Source organism: Cnephaeus nilssonii, assembly GCF_951640355.1.
Source record: "Cnephaeus nilssonii genome assembly, chromosome: 4".
Lineage (NCBI taxonomy): Eukaryota > Metazoa > Chordata > Mammalia > Chiroptera > Vespertilionidae > Cnephaeus > Cnephaeus nilssonii.
In genome coordinates, this window is record NC_137075.1 from 72,922,901 (window position 1) to 72,942,414 (window position 19,514).

Genomic DNA, 19,514 nt, shown 5'->3' on the forward strand with positions numbered 1-19,514 from the left:
TTGGTAGGTTGTCAACTGATAACGGCTCTAAATTCTCTCTCTAGCAGCGACTTCCCTCCCCAGTTCCACACCTAAAGATTCATAACTGCCCGCTAGGCAGCAAGGGATGTACCATGGCCACCAGCTCAGCATGTTGAACACTGAGCTCTCTCTCCTCACAAATCTGTTTCCTCCTCTTGGGAAAGACATAATCACTACCACTTGGGGCTATGAGTCATGTTAGCCTTTTCCCTCCCTGTTAACCTCCACATCTCCATCAAATGCTGATGACTCCACAAACTAATTAGGTCTTGAATCTAAATCCTTTGCTCCACCCTCTTAGTCTTATCCAATCTGTTTTAACACAATCCTATCTAATAAAACAGTAATATGCAAATTGACCGCACCTTCGCTACACCCATAAGCCACGCCCACCGGCCACGCCCACCGGTCACGCCCACCGGCCAACCAGGAGCAAATATACACGTTAAACCAGCAAAGATGGCGGGGGAAAGGGCAGCACCCATGTCAGTGAGATCCAAGCCATGATGGTGGACCAGGGCAGGCGGCGTGGGTTAAGGCCGGCAGCCGCCTGCCCAGGTCCGCCATCACCAATCACGGACCTGGGCAGGCGGCGTGGGTTAAGGCCGGCAGGCGGCTGCCCAGGTCCGCCATCCCCGATCGTGGACCTGAGCAGGCGGCGTGGGTTCACGCCCGCTGCCGCCTGCCCAGGTCCGCCATCACTGATCGCGGACCTGGGCAGGCGGCGTGGGTTCACGCCCGCTGCCGCCTGCCCAGGTCCGCCATCCCCGATCGCGGACCTGGGCAGGCGGCGTGGGTTAAGGCCGGCAGCCGCCTGCCCAGGTCCGCCATCCCCGATCGCGGACCTGGGCAGGCGGCGTGGGTTCACGCCCGCTGCCGCCTGCCCAGGTCCGCCATCCCCGATCGCGGACCTGGGCAGCTGCCTGCCCAGGTCCATCACTGATCTCAGAGCTGGGCAGGCAGCGTGGGTTAAGGCCTGCAGCCGCCTGCCCAGGTCCATGATGAGGGATCACGGACCAGGGAAGGCGGCGAGGGTTAGCGCCCGTAGCTGCCTGCCCAGGTCCGCCATCACCGATCTCGGACGAGGGCAGGCAGCTTGGGTTAGCGCCCACAGCCGCCTGACCAGGTCCTGGATAAGGGCTTCGAGTCAGCCATTGCCAGTGGCAGCTGACTTAAAGCCCCTATCAGGGATCATGGACCAGGTCAGGCAGCGTGGGTTAAAGCCCACAGCCGGCTGCCCAGGTCCGTGATCACCGATCTCAGAGCAGGGCAGGCAGCGTGGGTTAAAGCCTGCAGCAGGCTGCCCAGGTCCACGATCATGGATCACAGACCATGGCAGGCGTCATGGGTTAGCACCCGCAGAGGCCTGCCCAGGTACCGGATCACGGATCCAGGTGGCGTGGGTTAGCACCCACAGCCGCCTGACCAAGTCCCCGATAGGGACTTGGAGTCTAGCATAAGGAAAAGAATAGTCAGCAAAAGCAGGAGACAAGGTTTCATAAGTTCTCCCCCAGGTCACCACTGTTCTCTTATACATTTTAAGTATCCCAGACTTTGCATGATGGGATTTGATTTGAATTATGCCTGATAGAGATTTCATGACATGAATTGTAGGCTCATTCTTTCTTTTTGTGGTTGCCTGACTGAGAAAGGCCTTGGAATGAGAGAAGGCACTTTTATTTTCCTTTTTCATTCTTTAGAGGCTGAGGAATTACAGTTATATGAAGAAGTTAGTGAGAGAATGAAAGTCTCATGCTGTATTATTCTGTAAGTTTTATCATGTGGACTATCAAAAACTTGGTGGGATCCTTTTCAAGAGGTGTTACAAAAATTATGTTGAAATTAACATTCAAGAGTAAAAGGAGAGAAGTGAGTGGTGGGTAAAGGAAAGAACTTTGTCCTAGAAACCAAATAGAAGCCACATAAACCTTCAGATTCTTACTCATTGTGCTTTGGAGGTATCCTATCTAATGAAAGAGTAATATACAGATTGATCATCACTGCAACACACAATATAGCTGCCCCCATGTGGTCAAAGATCCTGCCCCCATGTGGACACAAGATGGCCACCACAAGATGGCCAGCAGGAGAGGGCAGTTGGGAGGCACCCAGCCTGCAAGGGAGGGCAGTTGAGAAGGACTAGGCCTGCAAGGGAGGGCAGTTGGAGGTGATCAACCCTGCAGGAGAGGGCAGTTAGGGGTGACCAGGCCGGCAGAGGAGGGAAGTTGGGGGCAAACAGGCTGGCAGCAGAGTGGTTAGGGGCAATCAGGAAGGCAGGCAGGCAAGCAGTTGGGAGCCAGCAGTCCTGGATTGTGAGAGGGATGTTCGACTGCCCTTGAGGGGTCCCATATTGGAGAGGGTACAGGCTGGGCTGAGGGACAACCCCCCTCCGTGCACGAATTTCGTGCACCGGGCCTCTAGTCCTATATAATAAAACCCTAATACGAAGATAGACCAAACCATGGACCGACCAGTAGCTATGACTGGCACTGACCACCAGGGGGCGGACGGTCAATGCATGAGCTGCCCCCTGGTGGTCAGTGCGCTCCCACAGGGGGAGCACCACTCAGCCAGAAGCCGGGCTCATGACTGGTGAGCACAGCGGTGGCAGCGCTAAGAACCCCTGGGGGATTGTCCGCCTGCTGGCTTAGGCCCGCTCCCCTAAGCCATCAGGTGGACATCCCCCAAGGGGTTCCGGACTTTGAGAGGGCGAAGGCCGGGCTGAAAGACCCCCCCCCCCCATTGCATGAATGTCATGCACAGGGCCTCTAGTAGGATTATAAAGGCACACAGAAAGCAAAAATTCCCCATGCTGTTTCAAAATAGAGCTTACACTAAATCTGAATAGTTCCTGAAAGTTTAAGATTTATTTTTAGGTGAGAGAATTTTCTCTGATCATTTCAAACAAAAAAAAAAAGAGATATTTCTCAAGGTTTCAGACTTTCTGAAAGTATTCTGACTGGATCCTTTTGTATTCTGACAGGATCCTTCACAGTGCCTATACCTGATAGCTAGGATTATCTAATCAATATTTTAAAAGGCAAAACACAGACACATTGATTTTTCTCCTGCTAGATATTACAGATAGTATCTATTTTATGCAGTTATTTGAAATTTCTATATATCACCATGCATTTTCAGAGGACATGTTATGCTCTACATCTTTAACCAGAGCAGAACATTAAATTTTAATGATGCTACAAATCATTCTAGCAAGGCCTTAAATCTCTCACATTCTGAAACAAGTTTACTTGTTTTAAAAATAACATACAAGAGTCATTTTGAATAAGAAGTTTTCTTCATTTCACATTGAATCACCTTTTAATTGTAAAGTCAAAATGTGCATGGAACATCTACAATTAAAGGTAGAAAAATCCAGTTGTTTCTGTCCTGGGCTTATGCATATACTCATCAATATACTGTGAGATGTTGAGTGATATACTCAGGCTTTTTTAAAACCCTTTAGAATGGGATAGATGTTTTCAAATGCTTCATAGATCTCAGAACGGTCTTTGGCACCTGTAAAGAAATCCAAGTTTATATCATCTTTAAGAACAATCCCAAAATTTTCTTAAGACTAAAATTTCATTGTCATCCCCAATCACTTTTAATACGATGACATCTCTTTAGGTGTACCTGAGAAGTGGCATTTATTTCTGGTAAAGACAAAAGAATTTAGTGATTACATCCACATTTCCACAAACGCACACCAAAGACCAGAGTTTTCTAGTACTTCCACTATGTGGGCGTATCAGATCATCTTTAGCCACAAAGGACTCACTATGAAATATGGAATGTTATCTCTAGGTGTGCCATGAATATAACCCCAGAACAGGACCTTCATCAGTATCTGTAGGCATTTAGCTACCAGCAAAAGAGACTTCCTTTGATCCACTTACCCTCGTTAACATTTTGATTCTCTAATGTTGACTAAGGGAGTGAGACAAACTGGAGCAAAAGTTTTAAATGTCAGTGTATGTAAGATTATTAGAGGGAAAAATTGTACCACTATCACCCATCAGAGTCTTAAATTTCCAGAGATCTTTTTTTTTTTAATTTCCAGAGATCTTTAATGATCACAAACTGCTCTAGGAGTTAAAGAGATAAAAACATTAATTAGACATGGTCCCCACCCTTGAGAGATATCATTCAGTCCCTACTCATCTCTCACCACCACCTACCACCACTCACTACTTCCACCTTCAAAGCTATGCAAGCATATTGAGCTAATACCAGGGTTGTGGCCTGGTATTACTTATGTATATGGAGCTGTCAGTTAATCAGGAAATTATCTGGTATTATTGTGGGAAAGAGGCAAGGAGATTAATGAAAGGAATATAAAAACTTAGCATGAAGAGGAATGGAAAATAGCTTAAGTTGATAAAGGCTTCCTTGGGAACTATATAAGGTTGGAGAGGAGGAAGGCTCAGTAAGAGAACAGAAATAACCTGTGAGAAGTGGCTATCTGGTTTAATTACAGGGACTAATCACAGGGAATTACCAAAAGGAGGATCATCAGATTTGAGAAACTGGTAGAAATCAGGATTCAGAACCACAGATGAGCTCTCATTTTAAAAATGGCAAATGTTGGTAAAGTTATGGAGAAATAGGAACCCTCAGATATTGCTGATGGGACTGTCAAATGGTTCACCCTATAAAGAAAAGTTTGGCGCTTCCTCAAAAAAAGTTAAAATAAGAATTAGCATACGACCTGGCAATTCCACTTCTTGGTATGTATCCCCCCAAATTAAAACAGGTACTCAGTAACACACTTGTAGATGCCTGTTGATTGCAGCACTATTCAAAACAGCCAAGAAGGGAAACAACCTAAGTGTATATCAACAGATTACTGGATATAAAACTGTGGTGTACATGTATGTGGTGTATGAATATTATTCAGCCATAAAAAGGAATCAAGTACTGATACAGTCTACAATGCAGATGAACCTCAAAAACTACCTGAGGGAAGCCAAACTCAAAAGGTTACATATTGTATGATTCTGTTTATATGAAGTAACCAGAAAAGATAATTCCAGAAACAGAATGCACATTGGTGGTTATCAGGGGCTAGTGGGAGGGAGGAATAGGGAGAAACTACTTAATGAAAGGGATTTTACTTTGAAGTAATGGAAATGTTTTGGAACTAGACAGAATGGCAGTTGTACAACATTATGAATGCACTAAATGTCACTGAATTGTTCACTTTAAGATGGTTAATTTTATGTTATGTGAATTCTACTTCAATAAATTCTTTAAAATGTTTTTAAAGAATCAAAGATGAAGTTTTTATGAGCTTAAGTTATTTGAGAGATAAGGGGGGAAAGTTACTTATTCATTGCCAAGGAGTTTACTGTCAGTCTCCACCCTCAAGCATGTGGGGGAGGGAAGAGGGTGAGTTATTGACACAGATAACAGAAACTCAGAACCTTTGTGGTACAAGAAACCCTGAAAGTCTCAGCAGATTTTTGTTACAACACTAAAATTTCAGTTTCTAAAGAGAATGGTTTTGTAGAAATGAAAGAGTGGGTTGGAGAAGAAATAAAACACCAGTATATATATATTAAAAAAACAACAACAAAAACTCCCTGCCTCTGGTTTGATGGACGTTTGGGGCTTCTGAATACATTTGAATAGAATAGCCTTCTTGTTAGGAGACAGTGAAGTATGTATAGCAACACACTCACACTCCTCCCCCCACCCTCCCAAAATACCAAAACTAAGGTTCCTTTTACATTTCATTGAGGAATAGAGTATCTAGGTCCAGAATTTTGAATAATTATGCAATTTAGTTTTAGCATAACACTTAAAAAAAATCATACCTAAGAGCATTGTATTCAAGCCGAAAGACTGTATGTAACATTCTGGTAGCCCCTGGCAAGCAGAAAGCACTCACTGCCAAGAGAGACCAGACATTGTAAGTGATCATTACGTTATATCATAGGAAACCTTTAGACACAAAGGGCTTTAGGGAGATTATCTAGTACAATTACTTCACTTCATAGTGGGGCCCAGGAAGTTGACGTTCCCTTGAATAATGATAGCAGCTATGGGAGAAGTTCTTGTGTATCCAGTGTTCCTTCTTTTGCATCCAAAGTCAACAAATAAACATTGCCAGGATTTGTAACTGGCAATATTGTAACTTGGTGTTAAAATGAGCGGATTTGGTCAAATTAATTAAATGTTTCCTCAATGAAATTACTGGCATCAAAATTTTAAGGGAACCCAAAGCAATCTACAGAATCAATGCAATCCCCATAAAAATATCAATGGCGCTTTTCACAGAACTAGAACTAATAATCCTAAAATTTATATGGAACCACAAAAGACCCCAAATAGTCACAGCAGTCTTGACAAAGAAGAGCAATATTGGAGGTATCACCCTATTTGATATCAAACTACACCACAAGGCTCTAGAAATCAAAACAGCCTGGTACTGGCATAAAAACAAACACATAGATCAATGGAGCAGGACAGAGAGCCCAGAAATAAACTCAATTAATCTATGATAAAAGAGGCAAGAATATACAATGGGGTATAGACAGTCTCTTCAGTAAATGGTGTTGAACTGGAAAGACGTGCAAAAAAATGAATATAGACAACTTTCTTACACCATATACAAGGATAAACTCAACGTGGATTAAAGACTTAAATGTAAGACCTCAACCCATAAAATTTTGGCTCCACAAAGGAGAGCACCAACAAAACAAAAAGGCCACCCAGTTTTCATGGCGCCTCATAAGCAGTTGGCTGCTTCAGAATGAAACGGAAACATCTCTTTCCCAGCCACTGGCTGCCAGAAGCTCATTGAAGACGAATGCCCACTCCATACCTTTTATGAGAAGTGTGTGGCCACAGAAGTTGCTGCTGACGCTCTGGGAGAAGAATGGAAGGGTTATGTGGTTCCAGTCAGTGGTGGGAAAGACAAACAAGGATTCCCATGGGGCAGACTTAAGGCTTGCTTCTGAGTAAGGGGCACTCCTGTTACAGACCAAGGAGGACTGGAGAAAGAAAGTGCAAATCTGTTTGGGGCTGCACTGTGGATGCCAATCTCAGTGTTCTCAACTTGGTCATTGCAAACAAAGGAGAGAGAGATCTTCTTGGTCTCACTGATACTACTGTGCCTCATTGCCTGGGGCCAAAAAGAGCTATCAGGATCCTCAAACTTTTTAATCTCTCTAAAGACCATGATGTCCACCAATATGTTGTGAGAAAGCCCCTAAACAAAGAAGGTAAGAATCCCAGGACCAAAACACCCAAGATTCAGCTTCTAGTTATTCCACATGTCCTGAAACACAAACATTGACCTATTGCTCTGAAGAAACAGCATCCTAAGAAAAATGAGTACGCTAAACTTTTTGCTAAGAGAATGAAGGAGCCCAAACATAAATACCAGAAACGGATTGCCAAGAGACATATGCTCCTCTCTGAGGGATTCTACCTCTGAGTCCAGTAAAAAATGAAAATTTCTGCCCTACTGGTTGAACATCAACCCAGGCGTGACTCAGGAGGTCACAGTTGGATGCCCCATCAGGCACATCCTGGGGTTGCAGGCTCAATCCCCAGTAGGGGGCATGTAGGAAGCAGCCGATCAATGATTCTCTCTCATCATTGATGTTTCCGTCTCTCTCTCTCTTTCTCCCTTCCTCTCTGAAATCACTACATATGAGATTTTCTAAGAATAACAAATAAGAACAGACATCAAAAGACAAAAGGCAACCTACAGAATGGGAGAGATATTTGAAAATAATATATCCAATAAGGGGTAAATATCTAATATATATAAAGAACTCATACAGTTCAACATCAAAAAAGTAAACAATTATATTAGAAAATGGGCAGAGGACATAAATAGACATTTTTAGAAAGAGGACATACAGATGGCCAACAACATACGAAAAGATGTTCATAAGAGAAATTGTCAACTATAATTGAAAAATACATTAAAAAATACTGTATGTAAACAGCAAAAAAAAATCACAAAACAACAAAAAACTTTAAGGAACCCTAAATTGGCCCCATACTTCTTTTAATAATCAAACATCCCAAGTTGTAGCACCAGACTTCAATTAGATGATCCTTGCCTTTTAAGCAAAACTTACCAGTCTTTTCCTTCAGTTATAATGACCATCACTTTGGGGAATAAACAGAATTCCTAAGTTTGGTGACTGAAGTGGACATTCTATGCTTTGTGCACTGCAGAAAAAACTGGCTTTCAGATCAAATGATATGAGCTCAAAAGCCAGCTCTACCATTAACTAGCTCTGAAATCACAGGCAAATGGTTTACCTTCTGAGTTTCAGTTTCCTCACCTATAAAATAAGGACAATAGTCTTTCTCGTAGGGTTGTTATCAAGAGTTAAGTAAGGGGCCCTAGCTGGTTTGGCTCACTGGATAGACCGTCGGCCTGGGGACTGTAAGGGTCCCAGGTTCAATTCCCATCAAGGGCATGTACCTTGGTTGCGGGCACATCCCCAATGGGGGGTGTGCAGGAGGCAGCTGATTGATGCTTCTCTCTCATTGATGTTTCTAACTCTCTATCCCTCTCCCTTCCTCTCTGTGAAAGATCAATAAAGTATATTAGAAAAAAAAAAAGAGTTAAGAGAAGGCTTGTAAAGAGTCCTTTTTGAACCTTAACATTTTACAAAATCTAAGCTATTAAAAAAATCTAAGCCATTTTGTTGTTCTAGAGATGGGGAGTGTGTTATATTCACTTTTATATCTTTAGCAGCTAAAATGCATGTTTTCTAGTCAGCACTCAAAGTTTATTAAATGTCTATCATCTCTCGATAAGAGTTTGTAAGCTTATCCTACCCCTTAGGCAACCCAAATATCAATTTCCAATTCTACTTGGATTTTCAAATTATATTCTTACACCAAGTCATTACTACACATCTTATTTTCCCAAGTGATATATATATATACATATTGAGTGGCCAGATTATTATGATCTCTGAACGCATAATAATCTGGCCACTCAGTGTATATCCTATATAATAAAAGGCTAATATGCAAATTGTCCCCTCGACCAGGACTTTGACCAGCAGGCAGGCCGGCCAACCGCCCATGTCCCCTCCCCCTGGCCAGGCTGGCCAGACCCCACCCATGCACGAATTCATGCACAGGGTCTCTAATCTTACCTTATAATAGAGAAACATGCAAATTGACCGCACCTCCGCTATGCCCACGATTGGGCCGGCAGGAGGCTGGGGGCGGGACTCCGGGTGGCATATCCGCCGTTGAGAAGTTCAAGATGGCGGTGCCCAGTGGCCGGGCCCATGCTGCCGCTCCCGGGGGTGCCTGGGGCGATTGGCACCCCGGGGGGGCGTGGCCGGGCCCATGCTGCCGCTCCCGGGGGTGCCTGGGGCGATTGGCACCCCGGGGGGACGTGGCCGGGCCCATGCCGCCGCTCCCCGGGGATGCCTGGGGCGATCGGCCACCTAGGGGGGCGTGTCCAGGCCCCTCCCGCCCCTCCCGCCCCTCCCGGGGGTCCCGGGGTTGATCGTCCACCTGGGAGGGCATGGCCCTGCCCCTCCCGCCCCTCCCAGGGGTCCCGGGGGTCGATCGGCCACCCGGGGGGCGTGGCCGGGCCCCTCCCGCCCCTCCCGGGGGTCCCGGAGGCGATCGGCCACCAGGGGGTCCGGGGGTCAATCGGCCACCTGGGGGGGCGTGGCCCGGCCCCTCCCGCCGCTCCCGGGGGTCCCAGGGGCCGAGGCTTTCCGGGCCTTGGGCACCAGCGGGGAGCCTGCACCGATCGCAGGAAACCACTGAGGGTCGGCTCCTGTGATCGGTAGCAGGGACGCTGGGTGCAGCGAGCCCAAGGCCAGGAAAGCCTGGGGCGGAGGCTTTCCCAGCCTTGGGCACCAGTGGGCAGCCTGCACGGATCGCAGGAAACCACTGGGGGTCGGCTCCTGCGATCCTTAGCAAGGATGTTGGGTGCCGCTGAGCTCAAGGCCACCGCCCGGGGCCAAGCCCCGACCCTGAAAAAGGCAGAAGGCGGTGGCCACAGCCAAGGCCTGGGTCCCTGGTGCCTGCAGAAAACTGGTGCAGGCAGCCAGGTGAATGAAGGTCTATTGCACGAATCTTCGTGCAAACGGGCTACTAGTATATATATAAATACACACACACACACTGAGTGGCCAGATTATTATGCGTTCAGAGATCATAATAATCTGGCCACTCAGTGTATACACACACACACACACACACACACACACACACACACACACACACACACTGAGTGGCCAGATTATTATGCATTCAGAGATCATAATAATCTGGCCACTCAGTGTATACACACACACACACACACACTCTCTAGAGGCCCGGTGCATGACATTCATGCACTGGAGGGGGGGGTGTCCCTCAGCTTGGTCTGCGCCCTCTCACAGTCCGGGACCCCTCAGGGGATGTCCGACTGACGGCTTAGGCCCGCTCCCACCACCGCCGCTGCGCTTGCCAGCTGTGAGCCTGACTTTTGGCTGAGAGGTGCTCCCCTTGTGGGAGCGCACTGACCACCAGGGGGCAGCTCCTGCACTGAGCATCTGCCCCGTGGTGGTCAGTGTGCATCATAGCAACCATTCATTCTGCTGTTCAGTCGATTTGCATATTAGGGTTTTATTATATAGGAGGATGTATGTATATACACACACAAGTATATATATCCTATATAATAAAAGCCTAATATGCTAAGTGTCCAGTCATCCGGTCGTCCATTCAACCAATCAAAGAGTAATATTCTAATGATATGCTAAGGCCGCTCAACTGCTCACTATGATATGCACTGACCATCAGGGGGCAGACGCTCCGACTGGTAGGTTAGCTTGCTGCTGGGGTCCGGCCAATCAGGACTAAGTAAGACGGGCTAGACATGCCCTGGAGCCCTTCTGCGGTCCCTCCCCAGCTGGCCAACCTCCTGTGTCCTTCCCTGGCCCCGATCGTGCACCAGGGCTGAGGGACTCTCCCTGAGGGCACGAATTTCATGCACTGGGCCTCTAGTATGTATGTATGTGTGTGTGTATGTATGTATGTATGTATGTGTGTGTGTATGTGTGTGTGTGTATATACACACAAGTGAAAATATTACAAATGGAGAAAAAAAGCATTAAACCCCTAAAGGTATTCATTTAACAGTGTATTACTGGGAAATTACCAGTAACAATGGACAGGGATATTCTGTTCTCTCTCTGGCCTACTCACTAATCAAATCAGTCTGGCCATTTTTATACTGCTCTCAGACTTACTCATTTCCAAGAACCGCTGACATCTAGCTGACTCAGTAACTATGACCCAATGTTTTAGTCCTTTATGCTGAAGGGAAATAAGTCAATGTAAAGCATTTTACTAAAGCCTCTTTAGACTTCATATTCCTATCATCACGGCAAGGCTGATCTGAATTAAGGACATTTAAAGAAACTTGTTTATGTACTTATAATAGGAACTTTGCCTATACTTGGTAATTTGCTATTTTAATAAGACAGATTCATAATGACACATACCACATATATGAAAGTATTCTTCCAAAGGGTTTGAAAAGTTTATTTCCTATGCAGGGCATATATTGATCTCCAATATCTATAGTATTCCATTTACTTGGCAGGCTTTCCCTCCTTCCTTTAGCACATACAGAGGTAAATTTAGTCACTAGAGAAGATATTAATTATTGCAAATTCTAAATTGGTGACATCTGAGGAATTGTAGCTTTGCTGTATTCAAGAAGTTCTTGAATTCCAAACAGGCTTTCTTCACTTTGAAGACACATTCATTATTTCTTAGAGAAAAGCACACTATGAAACTGTACTGAGAATTATAAAAGAAGGCTTGTGCTAGCCAGTTTGGCTCAGTGGTAGAGCATCGACCCATGAACCAGGAAGTCATGGTTTGATTCCCAGTCAGAGCACATGCCCGGGTTGCTGGCTCAATCCCTAGTAGGTGGTGTGCAGGAGGCAGCCAATCAATGATTCTCTCTATTCATTGATGTTTCTACCTCTCTCTCTCCCTCTCCCTTCCTCTCTCTGAAATCAATAAAAACATATTTTAAAAATTTTTTTAAAAAGAAGGCTTAAGGACAAATATTCCAAATTGCTGGATGCTGAGTAATAGTTTTATCATTTTTTTCTCACGTTAATTCAGGTAATGCAAAAGTCTCACTTTTTTTAGTTAGAGCTAGACTTTATAAAATTCTAAAGTTTATTTGGAAGACTGTCCAAGAGGAGGTAAGAAATATAAAGTGAAAAGCAATGAGAGAAAACTGGCTCTACCAGATGCAGAGACCACTAGAATTAAAGAACATTTACAGCACAGTGGTATAAATACAATAGGATTATCATAGCATAATTCTTGAACAAAGGCAGAACTGGAGAACAGACCCATGTATAACAATAAAGGTCAGAGGAGTCCTCACGAATGAATAAGGAGGGAAGAATAGGTAATGTTCAGATGACTAGCTAGCTATTTAGGGATGGAGCGTGGAGATCAATTTGGCTCATGCCATATAAACGTGGCATTCATTTTGGCAGAGAAGAGTAAAATGTGTAAAAAGTCAGACAAAAATAGCAAACTTCAGTAGAATGATATGGAAAAAGGAGTCTCAACTATTTACTTTGAGAATTTTAAAAACCCTTCTTTATGTAATAACTAGAGGCCCAGTGCATGAGATTCATGCACTGCAAGAGGGGTCCCTCACCTCAGCCTGTGCCCTCTCTCAGTCCTGGAGCCCTTGAAGGATGTCTGACTGACAGCTTAGCACTGTCGCGGAGGCGGGAGAGGCTCCTGCCACCACCGCTGCGCTCACCAGCCGTGAGCCCAGCTCAGGGCTTCTGGCTGAGAGGCGCTCTCCTTGTGGGAGTGCACTGACCACCAGGGGGAAGCTCCTGCATTGAGCGCCTGCCCCCTGGTGGTCAGTGCATGTCATAGTGACTGGTCGTTTTTTGCATATTAGCCTTTTATTATATAGGATAAGTCAACTGGAAAAATATAACAAAGAGTATTTATTTTAAATGCATACAAATCTTTAAGGGGAAAAAACTAATAAAAACTAAGTGGACAAAAGGAGTAAGTTACGTACCCACTATTTACAAAAGCTAAAATGATCTTTATTGGATACTAGAAGCCTGATGCATGAATTCGTGCATGGGTGGGGTCCCTTGGCCCGGCCGGTGATTGGGGCTGATCAGGGCATCTCGCGAAGTCCTGATCAGGGATGATCAGGGCCGGCTGGCGGGGGTGGGGGGGGGTGGGGGGTGGGGGGGCGGGGGGGGTAGGGGCTGTGGGAGGTTGGCTGTGGGAGTGCACTGACCACCAGGGGGCAGCTCCTGTATTGAGCGTCTGCCCCCTGGTGGTCAGTGTGTGTCACAGCAACTGGTCGACTGGTTGTTCCGGTTGTTCGGTTGTAACAGTTGCTTAGGCTTTTATATAGATAGATAGTGAAAGTGATGAATTTCTATTTCTGATTACTATTGAGGTTAAAGCAATGAGATAATTCCCACTTGAAAAAAGGAAGTTTTCTCTATTGTTTTTTTGGTTTTTTAGTGCTGCTGAGGATTTTTAAAAGATACTTCTATACACTGCTGGTATGACATAGAAGAACTGTATTCTACATCCCTTCAAAAACAGTTTAACCTGGCTGGCGTGGCTCAGTGGTTGAGCATTGACCTATGAACCAGGAGGTCACGGTTCTATTCCTGGTCAGGGCACATGTTGGTTGCAGGTTAAAAGCCTTCATAAAGAGTTTATAACAAGGAGTCACTTAACATATGTTACAATGGTTAATAAAAAGGCAGGATGTAAATATGAACATTTAATGTCAAAATGACATAAAAACACGAAAAAGTTACATTGTTTTGGGTATTGGGACTGATGGATGAAGTTATATTCCTTTCTACTCCCCCCCTTCCCCAAGTATTCTGTAATAGAATTACTTGATAATGGTGAACAAAGCTATTTAAAAGGAAAAGCAAAGCACACGCATAGCTATTGAATTTTAGAAAGTCAGAAAATAATTTTAGAACTTACCTGTCAACACAACTTTTCCAGATACGAAGATAAGCAGCACAATTCGTGGTTTTACCATTCTATAAATAAGGCCAGGAAACAGTTCAGGTTCATAACTGTTAAGATATAAAAGGAAAAAGTTAAAAATAGCACTATAACTACTTTCCCATAATATTCCAGACCCAGTATATATTAAAGCTGCATATTAAAGAAGTTTTAAAAAGCTGTTTTGCCAAAAACCTTTTGGACATCTTAATAAAGTAGTCCTGAGCATCCTAGGTAATTTCTTGTGCCAGTCAAGAACAGAATTTATTTTGGGTCATAATATTTTTTTCAAGTGCATTTCTAAGCTATTAGAAATTAAGGTAACTTAAGGCAGGCGTCCTCAAACTTCGGCCCGCGGGCCACATATGGGTGTTTTTGCCGTTTTTTTACTTCAAAATAAGATATGTGCAGTGTGCATAGGAATTTGTTCATAGTTTTTTTTTTAAACTATAGTTTGGCCCTCCAACAGTCTGAGGGACAGTGAACTGGCCCCCTGTTTAAAAAGTTTGAGGACCCCTGACTTAAGGTATCAGATTTCATGTATTAAAATCTTGTTGGTTAAATGTTCACCATCTTTCCAAAAAAGTCTGTTGATAAAAATACATAAACATGTTTTCTAAATTTTCCAAGTTCCCCCAATAATGAGCATATTTTGTATGGTCATTATGAACTGATAAAGTTATCATTTTTAGCAGCTAGACCTAAAAAATTTTCTAAACCAGTGTTATTTGTCTTTGGACAGGTACTATATAAAGAAAGAAAACTAAGCTATTCCAACTTTTAAAAATTCAGGATTTGTTTCTATACATAGTAATTCACTGTTATTTACTACTAAATAGTAAGCTGGGAGAAACCAAGATGGCAGCATAGGTAAACACCTGAACTGCTGCCTCACACAACAATTTCAAAACTACAACTAAAAGACAAAATGGTCATCATCCAGAACCACAATAAGGCTGAGTGGAAATTCTACAACTAGAAGGAAAGAGAAAAGCACACTGAGACTCACAGGAACTGCGGAAGGCAGAGGTACAGAGACGTGCGCACGGAGAGGGCTGGCAACTGAGTACGCGACTGGCTTTCTCAATCGGGAGGGAGACAAAAGCTTCTGCTCTGAACTCCAGTTCCAGGCCAGATTCTGGGGACCCAGACTCATACGGGGAGAAACTGGACTGTCTGGCAGTGGGTGAAACTTGAGGGCGGCTTTCTCTCAGAGGTGCTTGCAGCGATTATATCGGGACACTGAGACCCAGGGACCTCTCTTAGGGCAGGGCTGATGGGAAGCCATTGCTGTTTGCTCTGCCCTGAGACTCTGCCCCATCCAAGCTGAGTGCAGAGGCTTTTGCATATGAATGGCCTGGTCCTTTGAATCCTAAACTTACCTAAAAAACTGCAGCTGAGTCAGTGAGACCCAGAACATCCAAAAGAAGGCCCAAGGCCCCACAGCAGCTTGCATTGCTTCACAGCTGGGCCTCATCTGGGCACCTCCAAACCCCAAACAAAGAAGATGAATCTGCAGATCTCTCCATAGCTCCTGTTGGGTGGCCTCAGGCAGAGGCTAAACTAGCACCTCCTTGGAGATCCAAGAGCCAGTGTACCCAGGGGTCAGATTACAACTCCTCAGATCCATAAGGGAAACACTCAGAGGGCACACTCAGTGAGCACCAAAGCCCCACTGAAGCAAGTCTTGCCTCATAAGGGTGTCTCTAGCACAGAAGTTCTCCCATTGTAGACACAGCTGATCCTCAGCCAATTGGCCTGGAGGTCAATTCCTCCCAGTGATACCAACAACAATCAAGGCTTAACTACAACAAGACTGTGCACACAGCCCACAAAGGGGTGCACCAAGAGTGTCCACCTCAGGTAACTGGGGAGGCTGAGCCACTGGACCCTATAGGACACCTAGCACACAAAGCCACTCTATCAACTCAGGGAAGCAGTCAAAATGTGGAGACAAAGAAACAGGTCACAAATGAAAAAAATGAAGGAAAGCAAATGACTGGATATAGAGTTCAAAACCACGGTTATAAGGTTTTTCAAGAATTTTCTAGAAAAGGCCGATAAATTTAGTGAGATCCTTGAGGATATGAAAAAGGACCAACTAAAAATTAAGCATACACTGACTGAAATAAAAAATAATATACAGAGATCCAACAGCAGACTAGAGGATCGCAAGAATCAAGTCAAAGATTTGAAATACAAAGAAGCAAAAAACACCCAATCAGAAAAGCAAAAAGAAAAAAGAATCCAAAAATATGAAGATAGTGTAAGGAGCCTCTGGGACAACTTCAAGCATACCAACATAAGAATTATGGGGGTCCCAGAAGAAGAGAGAGAGCAAGATACTGAAAACCTATTTGAAGAAATAATGACAGAAATCTTCCCCCCACCTGATGAAAGAAATAGACTTACAAGTCCAGGAAGTGCAGAGAACCCCAAACAAAAGGAATCCAAAGAGGACCACACCAAGACACATCATAATTAAAATGCCAAGAGCAAAAGACAAAGAGAGAATATTAAAAGCATCAAGAGAAAAACAGTTAGTTACCTACAAGGGAGCACCCATATAATTGTCAGCTGATTTCTCAACAGAAACTATGCAGGCCAGACGGGAGTGGCAAGAAATATTCAAAGTGATGAATAGCAAGAACCTACAATCAAGACTACTCTACCCAGCAAAGTTATCATTCAGAATTGAAGGTCAGATAAAGAGCTTCACAGATAAGAAAAAGCTAAAGGAGCCCTAAACGGTTTGGCTCAGTGGATAGAGCGTTGGCCTGTGGACTAAAGGGTCCCCGGTTTGATTCTGGTCAAGGGCATATACCTTGGTTGCAGGCACATCCCCAGTAGGGAGTGTGCAGGAGGCAGCTGATTGATGTTTCTCTCTCATGGATGCTTCTAACTCTCTCTCCCTCTCCCTTCCTTTCTGTAAAAAATCAATAAAATATATTATAAAAAAAAAAAAAAGCTAAAGGAGTTCATCACTGCTAAACCAGTATTATATGAAATGCTGAAAGGTATTCTTTAAGAAGAGGAAGAAGAAGAAAAAGGTAAAGATAAAAATTATGAACAACAAATACATATCTATCAACAAGTGAATCTAAAAATCAAATGAATAAAAAATCTGATGAACAGAATAAACTGGTGAATATAATAGAATCAGGGGCATAGAAAGGGAGTGGACTGACAATTCTCGGGGGGAAAGGGGTGTGGGGAGTGTGGGAAGAGACTGGACAAAAATCGTACACCTATGGATGAGGACAGTGGTGGGGGGTAAGGGCAGAAAGTGGGGTGGGAACTGGGTGGAGGGGAACTATGGGGTGGGGGAAGAGGAACAATTGTAATAATCTGAACAATAAAGATTTATTAAAAATATTTTAAAAAAATAAATAGTAAGCTGGCTGCTCCATGGAGCAAAGGATGATGGGGCTAAGAACTGCTTCTCCACACTCCAGCACAAAGAAGAAGAGCTGCCCTGGCCAATGTGGCTCAGTTGTTAGAGCGTCAGCCTGAGCACCGAAGGGTCGCAGATTCGATTCCTAGTCAAGGGCACGTAGCTGGGTTGCAGGTTTGATCCCTGGTCCTGGTCGGGGGTTTGTGTGTGTGAGGCAACCAATCGATGTGTCTCTCTCACATTAATGTTTCTCTCTCTCTCCCTTCCTCCACACCCCCTCCCTCCCTTCCACTCTCTCTAAAAATTAGTGTGTGTGTGTGTGGGGGGGGGGGGGGGGGGATATATCCTCGGGCTAGGATTAACAAAAAAGAAAAAAGGGGAGAGAATTGGAAAAGCTTGAGGGGGTCTATAAAAGAGAGGTCAGGGAGAGGAAGCTGATAAAATAAAACTATTCTTAAAACAATTGCTAATGGAGAACAGATATAAGAAAAAGAAGATATCGGAGAAATGAACACTAGAATACACTAAGGAAATCCAGATGACATGAAAACCCCCATTCCATTCTGCAAAGACCCATTCAACAGCAGATGTGAACTCTCTGATTGGCTCCAGGAAGAGACATCACAATGGCTGCCCTTCAAAGGTACACAAAGATTGCTGTGGGTGGTCCTACCACATCACTATCTGTCAAAACTTCTACCCGTTAACCACTTCCTGACACCGGGAAGACAATGAGACCAGCTGGAGCCTTGGAAAAGCCCATGGGAACTGAAAGGAAGGCTGAGGGCACAGAAGGAATGTTTTCATTTGATTTTCCAGCTGAATCTTAGGACTCTAAGAGGGAAAAGAGAAAACAAAAGTATGTAAATGATGGTGTACTGCATTTGGCTTTCAGAACCATGATTTTAAGGTGCCAGAAAAAGAATCTTCTGATTAAAGACTTACTTCATTGTATTTATTCTCTGCCTCAATTTCAAGAGAAGTAGAAAAAAGAAAAAGAGGTTTTGGTTAGGGATGGAGAACTTCATGAGGACTGAGAATAACAAACACCTGCCAATCTCTCGGCCAACCCAAATTTGACTTATTGTTCAAGTCTCAGCTTAAATGACACTTCCCTTAAGAAGTCTTCCTTGACCTCCACACCTCCCCAATTACATCAACCTGTTTGATGGTACCAGAGCACTCCAAGGTGGAGGGGGAGTTCATCCTTCATAGTTACCATTTTTCATTGTTGTCTTTGGTTTGTGTGTCTTCCCTTTTAGAGGTGAACTCCATGAGGGCAAGGGACCATGGCTGCATTGATGGTCACTGTCACCAGAGCATCTGCTGACTGGTAGCCACCTAGATTTTACTCATTTAAGAAATGTTTATTATCAGGATATCTTTGACTTTAAAATCAAAGAGAAGGGAAAAACTACTCAGGGAAAACAGAAAACAATTATAGCATAGGAAGACTGATGGAGAAGATTCCAGTAACAAGGTAGATATCTGTATTACCAAATGCTGATACATACAAATTTGTAGAACCTGGGGAATCAAATGAACTTGAGGTTTTAATGTAAGGCAAACTTGATCTGATCATTTGAACTGGTGTGTGCCATGGTTGCCCGCAGGGCTACGGGCAATTAAAGATCACTTTAAAGATAAAACCTGCTGATAAAAGAGTGCTCAATGTCACAAACACACACACTGGAGTTGTCATCCATAATCTAAGGATAGAGGCTGATGGAGAACATTTGGAAGAGGCAAGAATGAGACTAGAATGAGATAGCCGTGGGAATACAAAGCAGGCTTCCTTGCCAAATTAAAATAAAATAATGGATGAGATCATAAAGCTGGCTCAGAAGGAAGACAGACAGTGCCAGATCCACTCCAAGGGGCTAAAAGCAGTGCAGCTGATGAATTCTCTTCTTGCCCTGCTGGCACTTGTATCTGTCAGAAGGTAGTCGTGGCAAGGGTTACTCCTGCTCTAGATTTAAATCTGAGCTGCAATGTTAGTGGAAAAGAGATGAAATGAAGCGCCCACATCATCTTAGAGCCCTAACTGGCCAGAAAGGGGAATGCT

The 19,514-nt window shown here is 44.3% G+C and overlaps 1 protein-coding gene and 1 pseudogene across 2 annotated transcripts in view; one reads left to right on the forward strand and one right to left on the reverse strand.

Annotated features, from left to right (window-relative positions):
• Window positions 1-3,463: 3,463 nt before the first annotated feature.
• Window positions 3,464-19,514, reverse strand: part of TBPL2 (TATA-box binding protein like 2) — a gene marked incomplete at both ends in the record, with an annotated part of 28,422 nt that continues 12,371 nt past the window's right edge. Inside the window, 2 exons of the mRNA XM_079769498.1 lie at window positions 3,464-3,540; window positions 14,032-14,126. Of these exons, the coding sequence (XP_079625624.1) occupies window positions 3,464-3,540; window positions 14,032-14,126 (172 nt within the window). The remainder of the gene's footprint in view (window positions 3,541-14,031; window positions 14,127-19,514) is intronic.
• LOC307098493 (small ribosomal subunit protein eS6-like) lies at window positions 6,795-7,481 on the forward strand (annotated as a pseudogene). Its single transcript has one exon. The product of its transcript is annotated as a small ribosomal subunit protein eS6-like (transcript).